The 16,475-nt window shown below is 58.4% G+C and overlaps 5 protein-coding genes and 2 pseudogenes across 5 annotated transcripts in view; 3 read left to right on the top strand and 4 right to left on the bottom strand.

The window, feature by feature from the left end:
- ACA1_084920 (phospholipase, putative) overlaps positions 1–1,692 on the bottom strand; it is a gene marked incomplete at both ends in the record, with an annotated part of 1,751 nt that extends 59 nt beyond the window's left edge. The window contains 9 exons of the mRNA XM_004358191.1: positions 108–210; positions 298–495; positions 593–667; positions 747–825; positions 900–973; positions 1,061–1,175; positions 1,238–1,359; positions 1,427–1,481; positions 1,577–1,692. Coding sequence (XP_004358248.1) covers positions 108–210; positions 298–495; positions 593–667; positions 747–825; positions 900–973; positions 1,061–1,175; positions 1,238–1,359; positions 1,427–1,481; positions 1,577–1,692 — 937 coding nt within the window. The remainder of the gene's footprint in view (positions 1–107; positions 211–297; positions 496–592; positions 668–746; positions 826–899; positions 974–1,060; positions 1,176–1,237; positions 1,360–1,426; positions 1,482–1,576) is intronic.
- Positions 1,693–1,907: 215 nt separating this feature from the next.
- Positions 1,908–2,374, top strand: ACA1_084910 (annotated as a pseudogene).
- A 161-nt stretch (positions 2,375–2,535) lies between these two features.
- ACA1_084900 (uncharacterized protein) lies at positions 2,536–4,421 on the bottom strand (the record flags this gene model as incomplete). The annotated part of the gene is made up of 3 exons (XM_004358190.1): positions 2,536–3,870; positions 4,048–4,197; positions 4,317–4,421. 3 exons carry the CDS (start codon positions 4,419–4,421, stop codon positions 2,536–2,538), a joined length of 1,590 nt encoding a protein of 529 aa, XP_004358247.1.
- A 220-nt stretch (positions 4,422–4,641) lies between these two features.
- ACA1_084890 (ADPribosylation factor, putative) lies at positions 4,642–5,181 on the bottom strand (the record flags this gene model as incomplete). The annotated part of the gene is made up of 1 exon (XM_004358189.1): positions 4,642–5,181. The coding sequence occupies one exon, from the start codon at positions 5,179–5,181 to the stop codon at positions 4,642–4,644; it is 540 nt and encodes a 179-aa protein (XP_004358246.1).
- Positions 5,182–5,571: 390 nt separating this feature from the next.
- On the top strand, positions 5,572–7,417 carry ACA1_084880 (transcriptional regulator, Sir2 family protein; the record flags this gene model as incomplete). Its single annotated transcript, XM_004358188.1, has 3 exons — positions 5,572–5,664; positions 5,772–6,094; positions 6,223–7,417. The coding sequence occupies 3 exons, from the start codon at positions 5,572–5,574 to the stop codon at positions 7,415–7,417; spliced, it is 1,611 nt and encodes a 536-aa protein (XP_004358245.1).
- A 165-nt stretch (positions 7,418–7,582) lies between these two features.
- Positions 7,583–9,369, bottom strand: ACA1_084870 (annotated as a pseudogene).
- A 577-nt stretch (positions 9,370–9,946) lies between these two features.
- On the top strand, positions 9,947–16,313 carry ACA1_084860 (myosin head (motor domain) domain containing protein; the record flags this gene model as incomplete). Its single annotated transcript, XM_004358187.1, has 30 exons — positions 9,947–10,168; positions 10,283–10,467; positions 10,538–10,706; positions 10,803–10,869; positions 10,948–11,046; positions 11,117–11,220; positions 11,281–11,416; positions 11,480–11,598; positions 11,672–11,848; positions 11,920–12,087; positions 12,169–12,336; positions 12,401–12,643; positions 12,707–12,864; positions 12,941–13,046; positions 13,138–13,248; positions 13,326–13,388; positions 13,479–13,570; positions 13,648–13,759; positions 13,882–14,156; positions 14,222–14,329; positions 14,411–14,549; positions 14,637–14,715; positions 14,783–14,841; positions 14,912–14,985; positions 15,058–15,111; positions 15,181–15,484; positions 15,555–15,633; positions 15,710–15,799; positions 15,884–16,125; positions 16,191–16,313. 30 exons carry the CDS (start codon positions 9,947–9,949, stop codon positions 16,311–16,313), a joined length of 4,125 nt encoding a protein of 1,374 aa, XP_004358244.1.
- Between the last annotated feature and the right edge of the window lie 162 nt (positions 16,314–16,475).

Here is a 16,475-nt window from a genome sequence, read left to right as displayed (position 1 = left end):
AATTGTAACTATTATGATGGAGTGATTGAGTGAGCGCCACCAACTTTGAGCGAACTCAGAAGAAGATGGCGGTAATGAACGAAGAACGAAGAGAAATGGAACCGTACGGTTGGCCGAGAAAGGCTGGACCTGCAGCGCAAAGGTCGTGAGCTTCTTGGCCTTCCATTCGTCATAGAGCTTGTAGATGCGCCTGTTGAACTCTTGCAGCACCTGCGACAAAGCCACGGTCCGCGGTGTGAGGTGTAGGTCGGGTGGTTAATTACGTGGTGAGTGGTTAGTGCTTAGCCGGGGCTGAACCTGGTCGAGGTAGTTGCGCCTCCAGGCGGTGGAGTCGAATGCGCACAGGCACTCCACGGGGAGTACGTCGTGGAGCTCGAAGCAGTAGGGGAGGCCCAGCGACAGGTAGTAGACCTGGGACACATTGAACATGGGCAGGATGTTGAAGAACAGCCTTGGGATCTTCTGATACGCAGTCTCCACGACCTTGCGCAGGTTCTGTGGCACACCATACACAACGACACACGCGACACGACACGACACGACGCACAAATGAGACACAACATACGACACACATGACCATACACAGACCTACCTGCTCGTAGAAGTCGCCCATGCTGGCGATGGAGGGCGGCGTGATGTCGAGACACAGCGGGCAAGCGTCGTTGGCCTGTAACGGGAATTGTGGGCAAACAAGAAGGTGGTAAGCAGTGGATCAGACCAGGACATGACGTCCCATGTGGTAGTACCCCGATCAGCAGGTTGATGATCTTCCAGTCCTTGTCCATATCGACGCGCGGGTCGGAGTTGAGCCTCTGGATCAAGTGCCTGTGTGGAGTGGGGGAGTGGAGTGGTCAGAACATGCAGCATCGGAGTTAAATCTCGGCACAGCTTCAACGTACTCAAGCTGGTACATGAGGCTGGCCACTCCCGCATTGCTCTGAGCGCCGTTGAGCTGGTCCTGGTCATAGTACGGCTGCACACAACACCACGTCGGACATAAAATTGGGTCAATAACGGCTTGCAGGTTGTCGAGAGGAAGCCACCATGGTTTGGTACGTACGAACTCAGGCAGCTCGACCACATGTCGCCCCAAGGAGGCGCCCACCACGTTCGGCGAGTAGTGGCGAAAGAAGTTGGCCATCGTGATGGCACCGTCATCGCCGCCGATCGGGGCGCTGCGCACACGCAATAAAAAACAGAGCACAGGACGAGATGGTGAGTGTGAGTAGTAACGGACGGTGCGTGAGCCGCCAAGTGCCTGAGGCCGCGGTATTCGTCTAAGATGTCGGGTACATCGCGGCCCATGATGCCGAAGCCGGCGGTGATGCTGTCGCCCAACGCCATCACCACTTTGATGTCCTACGATGTGTAGGAGGTGAGAACCACAACAACAACACTTGCGCTGCGGTTGGTGCCCGGGGTGCACCGAAGGACGCAGGTCTTGGATGACTGTGGCATTGTGTGGCGGCAACTTCGGGCAACTGCACCACAACAAAGAGATTATAATTTCCTTTAAAATCAATTTCATTTATAAATAAATAACATTTTCATTCAAATGAATTTCTTTCGTACATACCTGTCGATAGGGTTCGCAAAGCCCTTTGGCAACCGCTGAGCGTTTCCACTGCCCAGTAGGCACAGCGCCGCAAGGAAGCCCAAAAGCACAACGCTCCGCTCTCCGCTCCTCCCCATCTCTCCCTCTTGTGTGGTTTTGGTGGTATGTTCATTTAGGCGGGTATTGCTTGTCGGCAGGCCAATCACAAATTGAACAGCTTAACTAACATTCCATAAATTTCTGGGCTTGGAATTCCTCCCCTGGTGGCTGCCCAAAACTGGTTTGTTGTTGACCGTTCAGCACAACAAGAGGGCAGGAGGCTCGTCAGCTTCTGGCGCAGCAAACCAGGAGCATGGGGCTTCTACGTTGGCTCAAGGCCCGCCAGCTCGAACAGAGGACATTGAGCTACGCTGAGCGTGTCGAGTACTGGAAGCTCCAGCGGACGCTCTTGGTGTGGGGCGTGTCTATCTACGGCAGCATCTACGCCCAAGCCCACCTCGACCCTGCCCACTGTGGCCGCATCTTCCTCCCCAACGACACCGGGGGACGCCCATACATCGGCCGGGCTACCAAACGGGTAGTCAGCCCCGGGTCCCCAACGGTGTTGGTCAACACCTGGCCCCACCCATAGTGCTGCCCGCGCTCCTGGCCGAGATCAAAAGCCCTCGCAAGCTGCCGCCCCACCTAAAGCACAAACAGCTGTGGGAGCTGAAGGCCATGAGGGAGCGCGTGCTGTTCAACTTGGGGCAGGAGTCGCAGCGCGTGCGCGCCGACTCCGTGGTCGACTGGTACCGCAGCCACCCCTACCATAAGAACTGATTGCACACACACGGGCTCTGGAAAAAGGTTCATATCGATATATTCACGTGTAGAGCTGAACATGCAGGCCAAGGTGCGAATGTTGAAGTTACATTTAAATAAAAGACACGTATCTTGGGAGAAGAGGGCGTAAGCTTGGTGGTTGTACAGAGAAGGAATGTTTAGTGGGTGCCCTTCTTGTAGCCGCCCTTGCTGGCGGGCAGGTAAGCCCGACGCTCGTGCAGCTCGCGCTCCAGCCACCACGTGGCGCCCTTGGGCAGCCTCTGCTTGGCCTCCTCCAGGTAGGCCTCGGCCTCGGCCAAGCGCGCACGCGCCTCCTCGACGGCAGCCTCGGCCGCCGCCTTGGCCTCCTCCGACCTCGCGCGGGCCTGCTCGGCCTCGGCGCGGGCCTCAGTGGCCTGGGCAGCGGCCTGCTCAGCAGCCGAGCGAGCGTTCGAGGCCTGGCGGGCGGCCTGCTCGGCGGCAGCGCGGGCGTTCGAGGCCTGGCGGGCCGACTCCTCGGCCTGGTGCCTGGCCTGGGTGGCCTGCTCAGCAGCCTGCTCGGCGGCAGCGCGAGCCTGCGAGGCCTGACGCGAGGCCTCCTCGGCGGCGGCGCGGGCCTGCGAAGCCTGGTTGGCCGAGGCGTCAGCGGCCTGGCGGGCCTCCTCGGCCACGGTCCTGGCCGCCGTGGCCTTGTCGGCGGCGGCCTTGGCCACCTGAGCGGCGCGGTCGGCCTTCTTCACGGCGGCCTCCTGCGTGATCTTGGCCCGACGCAGCGGCAGCGGGTCCGACGACAGGTGCTGGGCGAGCTCGTTCTTGGCCCGGTTCTTCTGCACCACGCTGCCCTCCTCGGACTGTCGCGTGAGCTCGGCCGTGCGCCCGTTGAAGGCGTCCTCCTGCGCCTTGAGCTCGTTGAGCGCCGCCTCGAGCTCGGCCTTGGCCGCCTGCAGCTCGTCCTCGCGGGCGCGGGCCTCGGCCTCCTCGGCCTTGGCCTGCTCCTCCGACTGGCGCGCCTGCTCGGCGGCCGACTGGGCCTCGGACTCACGCTGCTTGGCCTCGGCCTCGGCCTGGAGGGCGGCAGCTTCGCGGGACTTGGCCTCGGCCTCACGGGCCAGTGCGTCAGCCTCCTTGGCCTTGGCGTCGGCTTCGGCCGCGAGCGCGTCGGCCTCGCGGGCCTTGGCCTCAGCTTCGGCGGCCAGCGCGTCGGCCTCGCGGGCCTTGGCCTCCTCCTCAGACCGCTTGGCCTCGGCCTCGCGCTGCTTGGCTTCGGCCTCGCGCGAAGTGGCCTCCGACAGGGCCGCCGCGGCTTCGGCGTCGCGCGCCGCCGACTCCTCGAAGGCGCGCTGCACGTCCTCGAAGATCTTCTGGGCCTTGGCGATCTCCTCCTTGGAGCCCTGCGGCGCGTTGACGAGCACGTGCCAGTCGACGTTGTACTTGAAGGTGAGGATGTGGGTGAGCGGCACGCGCTTGACCGTGCCCACGATGGCGCCCGTCGACCTCAGCCTGTCCCTCATCGCCTGATGATCCACCACACATACGCATACATTGCGTACTAAATATTAATGTAAACAAAAATACATGAAATCAATTTGAAAAGGTTTGACCCAAGTCAAAGCCAACTTAATTTGGTCAAAGCCGGAAAACGCAGAGTGACGAACGCGAGGAAAGAATGAGGCGGCGAGAGGCGGGGGTACCTGGACGGTGAGAGTCTCCTTGAAGTGTTCGAGGAAGCGGTGGGCCTGGAACTCGTCGAGGTCGGAGCCCTCGGCGCGCTTGGCCTCGTCGAGTTCGATGGCCTTGTGCACGAACGACCACACCTTCTCGGCCTCCTTCTCGCCGAACTCCTGCTCACGCCCAAAAAATATTTCATCAATAAAAGATTAGTTTCCGCTGAGCGACGTCCGGAACAAAAGATGTTTTTGGGATGAAGAGGGGACTGAAGGAGTGTGACGGCGAGGCGTACCTCCCAAAAGGCGTTGAGGAACCAGACGGCCTGGTCCTTGTGGGTGCGGGTGATGAGGTCATCCAGCTTCTCCTTGTCGTTCGATCCAGCAAGAACGGTGGCCATCTTTTGATGTAGTGGTTGTGTGTAGGGTACAAGGAAGTTTTATGATGAAGATCAAACAACGCCGGCGACCGGACCTCACCAATGGGTAATTAAATTTGAATTTTCTTCTTTTCTGCCGACACACAGAACTTGTCGACATCTTCATGCGGCCAAAGGTGTTTGCAATGTTGGTTTTATGTACAAGTACCCGAAAGTGAAGGGCCAAACATAGAGGAAGAGATCACTTCTTGAGGGTTTGCGAGAGCCACTCCATGCCCTCGTAGATGCCCATGCCAGTGGTGGCGGAAGAGGCCTGGCAGTGCACCCGTCGCCCGTGGTTGGCCGCGTCGAGGAGGCCGAGCTTGCTCATGACCTCTGATGTGGACATGGCCTGCGAGAAGTCCTGCTTGTTGGCGAAGACGAGCAGCGCGGCGTCCTTGAGCTCGTCGGCCTTGAGCATTGCGGCCAGCTCGTCCTTGGCCTCGTCCATCCGCTCGCGGTCGGCGCTGTCCACGACGAAGATGATCGCGTTGGAGCCCTGGAAGTAGTAGCGCCACAGCTTCCGGATGCGGTCCTGGCCGCCGACGTCCCACATGGTGAAGGTGACGTTCTTGTAGGTGACGGTCTCGACGTTGAATCCGATGGTGGGGATCGTGGTGACCTGTTCGCCGAGCTTGAGCTTGTAGAGGAGCGTTGTCTTGCCGGCGGCGTCGAGGCCCACCAGCAGGATCTTGGCCTCCTGGCTGAAACCCGAGAACAGCTTCTGAAGAATGTTGCCCATCTTGTAACTTTTTATATTAGGTAGGAGTGTCAGTTGTTGATTGTTGATTGCTTCGTTGGTTGAATGAAGATATCTGCCGGCCCTGGCGTACCTTTTGTGCCGCCCAGCAGCAACGTCGCGAGTGCCGACGTCGAGAAGCGCGAACACAGCAAGACGCTTTTTCTGTGAACAAAAAATTGTGTCGACGCCGACGTTGTATTTTTTTGCTTCATTTTGGCTTCACTTCAATTTTCTTTGTTTGTCTGTCGACAGCACGTGATGCGGTGAAGTGGCGGAGAGGAAGAAGGAACACCGGTGGTGCTTGTTCGCCGAACGCCGGCGAGGGGTACAAAAAGATGCCGTGCAGCCACCAGCAAATAACTAAAGATCTACACAACAGACAATACTGCAATGGCCAGCACAGTCGACTCCACCCGCGTGCGGGAATTCAATGAAGAGAATGACCCCTTCTTCCAGAAGAAGCTCGACCGCCTCGCCAAGATGGTAAACATGATATCTAGTTCTTATCTACCGAGTTCTAAAGATCTTGTCTTCTTCTGTGATGTCAGTACTGACTCCGCCCTGTTCGTTGGTTGGTTCCTCTTCGCCAGGTGAAGCAAAGCAAGTACACAGTGTTCTTTACGGGCGCGGGAGTGTCCACGTCGGCCGGCGTGGGCGACTACCGCGGCCCGTCGGGCGCCTGGACCAAGCGCAAGATCAAGGAGCTGGAGCTGCTGGGCGCCGGAAGGACGGCCGAGGACGAGTCGGAGCTGACCAAGCTCAAGGCCGAGGCCGCGCGCGAGGAGAAGAAGGCCCGAGTCAAGATCGACATGTGCGACGCCCAGCCCACGCCCACCCACATGGCCATGGCCACCCTCATCCGACTGGGTCTCGCCCACTACGTCGTCACCACCAACCTCGACGGCATCTACAGGTTCCTTCCCAACCATGTTTGTGCGTGTCGTGTCGTGTCGTGTGTGCTGTGTGCTGTGTGCATGTGTGTGTGTGTGTGTGTGTGTGCGGTCGAGTGTCTGACAAGCAACAACAAACTTTGGTGAGCAGGAAGGCGGGACTGAAGGATCACGAGCAGCTGTGTTGCCTGCACGGTGACATCTACGTCGAGCGGTGTTCGGGGTGCGGCTACGACTTTGAGCGCAACTACCACGTCCGCCAGGGCCACACGCACGTGCATGACCACAAAGTGGGCACCTGCTCGCGGTGCGGCAGCGCGCCGCCGGCCCACTACAAGGGCACGCCGGGCGACCTCAAGATGAAGAAGGGCCGCTGGGGCGGGCGCATGGTGGGCACCCGCGACACCAACTGCGGCACCAAGGACACCCACATCAACTTTGGCGAGCTGCTGGACGAGGTGGACTGGAACGAGGCCGACACCCACTGCCGCCGGGCCGATCTGTGCATCATCGCCGGCACGTCGATGTCGCTCCGCCACATCACCCACTTCCCGTTCCTGGCCCGGCAGGTGGTACTGATCAACCTCCAGCCGACGCCCGACGACGACGAGGCCACGCTGCGCATCTGGGCCAAGTGCGACCCGGTGTTCGAGGGCCTGATGGCCCGGCTCGACGTGCCCATCGACCCGGTGCCCGTGTGGCGCCCGCGCGACGCCGTGCCGCTCAACCGCATTCCCAACTTTGTGCACCCGTACTACAAGAAGAAGGCCGAGGCCATAGAGGAGATGGCCCGCCTGCGCGAGGCCGAGGCCGACGACCGCCGGCGCGAGGCGGCAGCCGAACGACTCACGCGGCAGGTCGACCGGATGGAGGTGGTCGACGTCAGCAGCAGCAGCGAAGAAGACGATGAAGCGGAAGCCGGCGAGAAGAAGAACAAGAAGAAGAGCAAGAAAACGAAGACGAAGAAGGAAAAGAACGAAGACGATGAGGTGGTGGAGGTGCCGAAGGTGATCGAGGTAGGCAACGAGCATGCGGCGGTGCCGACCGACCGAGGCAACAACACGCACCAGTGGACGATGTTCGTGAAGCTGCCGGACGGGCGCGACGATGCCCGCGATCTGGCCGAGCTGGTGGACCACGTCACCTACGACCTCCATCCGACCTTCTCGCCGGCCCAAGTGCGCGTCACGGAGGCGCCCTTCCGGGTCACTCGCCTGGGCTGGGGCACCTTCAGCGTGGGCGTCACCGTCCAGTGGAAGAAGCACGTCGGCCACGCGCCCCTGCGGTGCAAGCACACCCTTAGCTTCGGCACGGCCAAGGCCTCCGAACTGATCGACGTCGCCTAAACCTCAGGCTTGACGTCTCACTTGTACAGCTGTTCACCACCGCGAACCCTGTGGTATCGTCTCCTGTATTGTTAGACACAATTAAAGAAGCAACACAGCACATCTTTGAGGTCATGTTTATATTTTGATCAGTTTACACTTGGTGGTTGTACAGAGAAGGAATGTTTAGTGGGTGCCCTTCTTGTAGCCGCCCTTGCTGGCGGGCAGGTAAGCCCGACGCTCGTGCAGCTCGCGCTCCAGCCACCACGTGGCGCCCTTGGGCAGCCTCTGCTTGGCCTCCTCCAGGTAGGCCTCGGCCTCGGCCAGGCGCGCACGCGCCTCCTCTACAGCGGCTTCGGCCGCCGCCTTGGCCTCCTCCGACCTGGCGCGGGCCTGCTCGGCCTCGGCGCGGGCTTGGGTGGCCTGGCGCGCCGCCTCCTCGGCAGCGGCGCGGGCGTTCGAGGCCTGGCGGGCCGACTCCTCGGCCTGGGCGCGGGCCTGCGAGGCCTGGGCGGCGGCCTGCTCGGCAGCTGAACGGGCCTGGGTGGCCTGTCGTGAGGCTTCCTCAGCGGCGGCGCGGGCCTGCGAAGCCTGCTGCGCCGACGCATCGGCGGCCTTGCGCGCGTCCTCGGCCACGGTCCTGGCCGCCGTGGCCTTGTCGGCAGCGGCCTGGGCCACCTGAGCGGCGCGGTCGGCCTTCTTCACGGCGGCCTCCTGTGTGATCTTGGCCCGCCTGCAGCGGCAGCGGGTCCGACGACAGGTGCTGGGCGAGCTCGTTCTTGGCCCGGTTCTTCTGCACCACGCTGCCCTCTTCGGACTGCCGCGTGAGCTCGGCCGTGCGCCCGTTGAAGGCGTCCTCCTGCGCCTTGAGCTCGTTGAGCGCGGCTTCGAGCTCGGCCTTGGCCGCCTGCAGCTCGTCGTTACGGGCCGTGGCCTCGGCCTCCTCGGCCTTGGCCTGATCCTCCGTGCGGCGGGCCTCCGCGGCAGAGGCCTGGGCCTCGGCGTCGCGCTGCTTGGCCTCGGCCTCGGCCTGGAGGGCGGCAGCTTCGCGGGACTTGGCCTCGGCCTCACGGGCCAGCGCGTCGCCTCCTTGGCCTTGGCGTCGGCTTCGGCCGCAAGCGCGTCGGCCTCGCGGGCCTTGGCCTCGTTCTCCGCCGCCAGCGCAGCCGCTTCGCGCGACTTGGCCTCGGCCTCGCGCGAAGTGGCCTCCGACAGGGCCGCCGCAGCCTCGGCGTCGCGCGCCGCCGACTCCTCGAAGGCGCGCTGCACCTCGTTGAACACCTTCTCGGCCTTCTCGATCTCCTCCTTGGAGCCCTGCGGCGCGTTGACCAGCGCGTGCCAATCGACGTTGTACTTGAAGGTGAGGATGTGGGTGAGCGGCACGCGCTTGACGGTGCCCACGATGGCGCCCGTCGACCTCAGCTTGTCCCTCATCGCCTGTTGACCACAGCCAATTAATTAGCGCCCAGCCCGCAGCACGCGGCGAAAGAAAGAGCGAAAGTGACGGCGACAAAAAGAACGAAGCGAGAGCGGAAAAGAACGGGCGCGGGGGCTTGAGTGCGTGTGGTGGGGGGGGGTACCTGGACGGTGAGAGTCTCCTTGAAGTGCTCGAGGAAGCGGTGGGCCTGGAACTCGTCGAGGTCGGAGCCCTCGGCGCGCTTGGCCTCGTCGAGCTCGATGGCCTTGTGCACGAACGACCACACCTTCTCCGCCTCCTTCGCGCCGAAATCCTGCGCAGCGTGGACCAAAAAAGATTAGATTTCCGCACTTGGAACCTACCTGAGGTAGCCGGAAAGATGAACGAACGGAAGACATGAAAATCCAAAAAGATTCAGAAAGAGAGCGAGAAGCCAGTGACGGCGGCGTACCTCCCAGACGGCATTGAGGAACCAAACGGCCTGGTCCTTGTGGGTGCGGGTGATGAGGTCATCCAGCTTCTCCTTATCGTTCGATCCAGTGAGTACGTTGGCCATCTTTTGGTGGTTTGGACGAGTGGCGAGTGTGGTTTGGTGTAGAGCACAAGTGAAGGTGAGAAGAAGACAACGCGGCCTTGGTGCCTTCAATGTGCGTGGATTCGTAGACGCGACGCGATTGGACGGACTTTAAAATCAAATGAATTGGTTTGGTTGGCTGGACACCAGCGCAGGTCTTGTTACGCGAAGGGACAACCCGGCCGCGAGGTCGTACTGTCGTTGGAGCAGCACCGCGGCCGGAGCAATTACCGCCCGGTACAGCGCAGAGAGGCCCGCAGCCTGGTCGTCAGCGGACACCGCTTCCCAACTTGGCCGGTAACGCACCTTCCAATTGAGGCCACAGCTTCACCTTGTTAGGGCTCAAGTGGTTCCCTGGAGGCGAACAATGGTTATAGGAGAAAAAGAAACGCAGAGAAAAGGCCGCGATTGCATTCACACAACAAGCGCACAAGACGTCCCTTTATCCATCAACTTGGTCTGGTGTGTTGGGTGAGCTCTTCAACTGGTGTTAGCTCCCGTCGTCCTCTCGAGAAGAGCGAATTTGGGGCTGTACCAGGGGGAGAGGAAGAAGGGAGAGATGTCGCGCTCCTTCATCAGCCCCTCGACACCTGGGGCCGGATGGCGCAAGAGCGTGTCGATGTCGCCGGTACCGGTGGCCCCTCCTCCGATTGTGCTGACCGAGGCCATGCTCAACGCGCTGCCCCCGAACGGCATCGAGGACATGATCACTTTGGAACAGCTGTCCGAGGAAACGATCCTTGCTAACCTCAAGCGCCGCTTCGACAGCAAGCTCATCTACGTACGTTTCCTAAAAATCGATTGTAAAATCGTGTAGCGCAGATTTTTGTGGTTGATTTTTCTTTGTCCTCGATGCATTCCACGCAAGCCCTAACCGGGGTGGGCTGATGAGCAGACCTACACGGGCTCAATCTTGGTGTCAGTAAATCCCTACGAGCATCTGCCAATCTACACGCACCAGCTGCTGAAGCAATATGCCGGCCAACGTATGGGCGTGCTGCCGCCCCACATCTTTGCTGTGGCGAACGCGGCCTACTCGGCCCTCGTCGCTGACAAGCGCAACCAGTCCGTCATTATAAGGTATTGCCCTTCTGCTCTGTTTGAATCGAATTATAAAATATACATTTTGCTTAATCAATGGATCGTGCAGTGGAGAGTCGGGCGCGGGCAAAACAGAAGCGACCAAGCTTATCATGCAGTTCCTGGCGCAGCGGACGAACAAGCAGTCGTCGGTTGAGAGCAAGATACTTGAGGCCAATCCGGTGCTGGAGGCGTTCGGCAATGCCGCCACCGTCCGCAACAACAACTCCTCACGCTTCGTACGTAACACTCACACCAAAGTTGATGGACGCACGTGTGGTGTGTGTACGATGGAGTAAAGCTGGCTGATACTAGTACTGTGCTTATGAATGCAGGGACGATACGTGGAGATTCAGTTCGATGAGCATTGCTCTGGGATCAAGGGAGCACGCATCACCAATTGTACGCGGCTTCCGCGCACGGGTTTAGGCCTGTGACCCATTCTAACGCCGCCATTGTGATCTTCATCAATACTTGAAGATCTGCTGGAGAAGTCTCGCATTGTCAAGCAGGCTCAGGGCGAGAGGAACTATCACATCTTCTACATGTTTTCCGAGGGCTGCACTCCCGACATGAAGAGTATTGACTCTCCAAACCTTTCCATCCTTTCGTGGCCTGACGCTGCTGACCCGACTTGCTTTTTTTTAAGACTTGTATGGGCTCAAGGACATGTCTGAGTTCCACTATCTGAACCAAAGCGGCGTGTACTATATTCCGAACGTGAACGATAAGCAGGACTGGCAACGCATGCTGGTTCGTCCTCTCACAACGCTGGCCAAATGTGACAACACTTATGTCCCCCATTCCGTGTAGACTGCCATGGCCCTGCTCGGGATCACGGAGGAGGAGCAAAGCGACATCTTCGCCGTGTTGGCTGCTATATTGCACTTGGGCAACGTGACCTTCGGTACTAATGAAAAGAACACGGCGGTAGTGCACGATGAAGAAAGTACGTGGTGCACCATGTTTTTGGTTGTACTGCACGGACGCCACTCACTCAACAACACGTCAGGCTTACGGCTGGCGTCAAACCTCTTGCGGGTTGATCACGACGATCTGAAGGCAGCGCTGACCTCTCGCCTCATCGACGTGGGCAAAGAGCGTATGTTCAAGCCTTTGTTGCGAGAAGAGGTTCGCACTCGTTGTCCTCACCGTGTCATCGTTGGTTGCTGTTCTGATTTTCTCCATTCATCCATCTGCCTAGGCAACCGATGCTCGCGACACCCTGGCCAAATCCCTATACGACCGCTTATTCAACTGGCTGGTGGGCAAAATCAACGCCTCGATCTCGGCAGAGCCAGAAGAGCTGCCCGAGGGCAAGAAGCCGACAGAGCATAGATTCATCGGCGTGTTGGACATCTTTGGCTTTGAGAACTTTGCGGTAAGGCCTTCTTCTTTCTGGTGGGCTGTGCCCATGGTGATTGCTGACGCTAGCCAGCTTGGTATGTGAAGTGGAACAGCTTGGAGCAGCTGTGCATCAACTACACGAACGAGGCGCTTCAGCAACACTTCACCCAGCACATCTTCAAGCTCGAGCAGAAGGAATATGAATCGCAAGGGGTCAAGTGGGAAAGCATTCCGTTCACCGACAACCAGAGCTGCCTTGACCTGATAGAAGGGGTACGATTGTGTGGTTGGATGATCGCTCATTTCATCTCCTTGCTTTGCTCATTTTTCTAATTGCTCGAATCGTTCTTGCAGCTTCGTCCGCCAGGCGTGTTGGCTCTTTTGGATGAAGAGTCGAGGTTTCCGAAAGGAACGGACGAATCCTTCTTGAAGAAGATAAACGAGGCTCACAACAAGCACAAGAACTATGAGATGCCGCGGCGTCGCGGAAACAACTTCATCCTTAAACATTACGCCGGAGACGTACGGCACCTGGGTGGCTTAGTAGGCGAGCGGTGATCATCAGCTGAAAATCTCTTACGTGCAGGTGAGTTACGAAGTAAGCGAGTTCTTGGAGAAGAACAGGGACTCGCTCAGTTTGAACATGGCCGCCGCCATGAATACGTCCAATCTTCGCCTCCTCAACGCGCTGTTCTCCGAAGAGGAAAATGCGGCAACTGTGGCTCCTCCCAGCGCACGCTCAACCGGGGTTCTGGCGCAATCGCTGGGTTCCAACTCTAACAGCACCATGCGCGGAAAGTCCGCATCAAGCATCATTTCGTCCTTTAGGGTATGTGCCACATCATCGTCCGATTATACAGCTGATGGTTGACTCAGAGATCTCTCCTCACAGGTTCAACTTCGCACGCTTATGGATACTCTGACTGCTACGGCTCCGCACTATGTGCGCTGTCTGAAGCCCAATGTGTTGAAACTGCCAGCAGTGTTCGATAGCGATCTCGTGCTGAACCAGCTGCGCTATGCAGGAATGATGGAGACCATCAAGATCAGGTTTCTTCTCTTCCAAGCCTGCCCCAACTTCACGAATGTTGCTGACTCAGGCATTCTCCCATTGCCAATCTTCCAGGAAGGCGGGGTTTCCTGTTCGGTTGACCTTTGACGTCTTCTGGCGCAACTACAAGTGCCTCGCACCACAGACGCGCGATCTTGTGCTGGAACGAGAAAACCTCGAGGTAATGACACCGATCTACCCTGATTGCTGCATTTCCCGTTCCTATAGCGGAGGGGCCTTCTCACTAACCTGGTCTTCACTGGCGCTCTCAGATGGTGAAATCAGGGCTCAAGATATTGCTCGACGCCCTGAAGGGACAGGGGCTAACCAGCCCCGACGATTTCCAGGTGGGCAAAACGAAGCTATTTATGAGAGACAAGCAGGTGCGGCCCTTCGTTGCCTTTTTATTGTGCGCCTTAACACGTTGCCAAACGCCTGACTCAACACCAACTGTACACAGTCCGCCAAATTGGAAGAGCGAAGGCTGATTATGCTCAAGGACCATGTGATCACGCTACAAAAGGTGTGTTCCCCTCCAATCGCATGGGTAAGGCGGTCATGCAGCACTCACTCACCCTCATTTTCCTACGCGCTTCCCACCACTGGCTTGCAGCATTGGCGGGGATACACGGAGCGCAAGAAGTATCGCAAAGCCCGTAAGGCTGCCGTTCTCATCCAGTCGACGGTGCGAATGGCTGCGGCCAGGTAAGTTACATCCCTACCCTGAGAGTGTTGTTCTGTTTTTGCCCTATAACTCACACATTGCGACAACTCTCGACCAGGCGGCGCCTCAAGCGGTCGTTGTGCTTGGTCAGGTTCATGCAGAATCGTATGCGATGTTGCATCGTGCGCAAGCGGTATCTCAAAAAGCGAAGGGCGGCGATCTCGATTCAGGTTTGGCACTGCCCACTGCAGTCTCACAGAGAAGCACACGAAGCGATCAGCGTAGTGTACAGGACATCCTTCTTGCCGACTGACTCGGCGATCTGCTGCAGTGTGCCTGGCGCAGATTGCAGGCAAAGAGGCGACAAGCCGCGGCGCGTGAGCGCAAGACACGCGATAGGGCGGACACGGCTGCCGCCGAGCGTGACCGGCAGAAAAACGAGGAGCAGAAGAAGGAGCAGCACCAGAAAAACAAAAAGAAGAAAGACGACGCGGCGGAGGATCTCAAGCAGGAGGTCAACATGAAGCTTCAAAACCAGCAGCTCGAGGAGCTCGGCGTACGAACGGAGCTGATCGCACTACAAGCCGAGTTCGAACAGAACGGAGCGTCGCCTCTAGGCAAATCCGGGTATCTCGTCCCCAAGCCCCATCATTGTCCATGACCGAGCGTGGTTGACCGGAGGAATCTCTCAGGAGCTTCGCCGCCTCATTCTCGTCAGCCCAACACACCAAGGGCGAAGAAGTGGCGGAGGTGAAGGAGCGCGAGGTGGGCAAGCCGCAAGTCGACCCTTTTTCGCACGAGTACGCAACCATGCACTTTTAGTGGTGGTGCTGCGCCTATGCAGCACCCTGTTTGTGCTCACTTCACTTATTGAACGACAGGGACGATCTGCTGATCGGCGAAGAGTCAGCCAAGCTGTTCAACTTCCACAGCTACGCCATCCGTAACTTCTCGCAGCACACATCAGGCGTGTTCCGCCGGAAGACTGTCACCGCCGGCCAATTGCTCTGTTTCTCCATGGTACGTGCGCGGTTTCTTATCTGACACTCTAACTGATGGCAGTTCTTGCTCATGCTCCTTGCCCCCTCCCCCAATGGTCCATCCCAGCAACCGCTCGCTGGCGCGCTCACGCGAACGGTGGGCGAGGACGAAAACAAATCCAAGATCGCCATTGAAATCTCGCGGAGTACGTGCGAACCTGGCAGTACCCGGCATTCAATTGCAACTCATGCTCCTATCCCCTAATAATACAGAGATACTGTTGTGGATGGAGAAAGAGGACCATGCCGCTGCGCGATATGTGCTGTTGAAGGTAATTTCCAAGCCTCTCCACTATGATTGTCGACCTCTTCTGAATCTTCTTCACCACACTCTCACCACAGGGGTTGGTAACGCGCGAAATGCGTGAGGAGATCTTCTGCCAGCTCCTTCGCATGCTCTATCGCAATGGCGGAACGTACGGGCTTGCCCCGCCTCCTCAAATTACTGTTCTGCTCTCAACTCACATCCTTTGACCTCCTCACCACAGGCACTTTGCGCTCAACATCTGGAAGCTCATCCTCTTCTGCTGCTCGACCTTCAGGTACGGCGTCAATTCTATTACCACATCTGCTTTATTGACCTCGTGGCGTTACTTTCTCACTCGTTGCAGGCCACCGACGTCGTTCACGAAGTATCTGCTGTCGTTCCTGTACATGCACTGCTCGGCCGAAGTGCGCGAAGAGGAGAACAGACTGATCGCGAGCGCCAACAAGTCGCGGAAGAAGGAGAAGGAGAGGCGTCTCGATCTCGCCCACGAGCCCAAGAAGTTCGACGATCGCACCATCATGTTCCCGCTCTACGGCAACAGGGACGTGAGCACCCTGGCTGCCTTCACCCTCAAAGCGCTGCGACGCACGTTCCAGAAGGGCGACCGGCGGATGGTGCCCTCCGTGACCGAGCTCGAAGCACTAGGGGTACTTTCTCCGTTCTCTTCCGGCCAATGGGCTTTCAAACATTAACTCAAGCCTTGGGCGCTACACACAGCAAATGGAGAAGATCGTGTGCCGTTTCTGCATGATGGACGGTCGTACCTCGGCGTTCTACGTCGACGCTGCCACCACAGGTTTCTTTCTCTTTCTCCTGCACTCAATTCGCACTGCGCAGTGTAGTAAATGACACGTGGTTTGTCCGCTGCGCAGTGTCCGATGTGCTGGCGTCCATGTGCGAGCGCATACGAATCACCAACGCCCACGGGTGGTCGCTCCTCGTCACGTACAACGACCATACCTGTATGTGCCCTTGATTGCTTTTGATTGCTTTTGCCTCTCCCTTCCTCACTGGGGCGCGTGGCATTGATCGACGTTGCATTCCAGATAAACTGCTGCGGCCGAACGACCGACTCGTGGACATACTGGCCACGTATGAGGAGCTCAAAAAGTCGATGAAGTTGAGCAAGAACATCCATATCATCGATGTCGATGTCCAGTTCGTCCTTAAGAAGCTGTTCTTCTTCGAGGGTCCACCCGAGCGTCGCGACGACATCGAAATCAACCTGCTCTGCTGGCAGGCGCAGAACGACTTGCGCTGCGGTCGACTCTGGTGCAGCTTGGCTCAGGTACGTACCCCCAACTAAGCTGAACTTCTTACGTACTAGCGCTCATCACTCTTTGGTGCACACAGACCTCCAAGTTTGCAGCCATTCAACTGCAGTATCAAGTGGGCGATCACGACCCCAAGCTCAACATCACCGAAATGCTGCACGTGCCCCCAACTCGATTGTTCGTCTCCCAACTCACCCAGTAAACTAACCCACTTCAACCCAGGCCGCAACTGCTCAGCAAGGAGATGCTAAACGCGCGGGACGCGAGCTATTGGCCTCGGGCAGTACGTAGCCTCACGTTCACGTTTCCTCTTGCCCAAAGGAGCAAGGCTAATCCTCACTACCCAAAGATTGCTGCCGAGCAC

This window comes from Acanthamoeba castellanii (assembly GCF_000313135.1).
Source record: "Acanthamoeba castellanii str. Neff unplaced genomic scaffold scf7180000084632, whole genome shotgun sequence".
Lineage (NCBI taxonomy): Eukaryota > Discosea > Longamoebia > Acanthamoebidae > Acanthamoeba > Acanthamoeba castellanii.
Note: the sequence above shows the minus strand (reverse complement) of the source record. Positions and strands in the feature narration are given on the sequence as shown.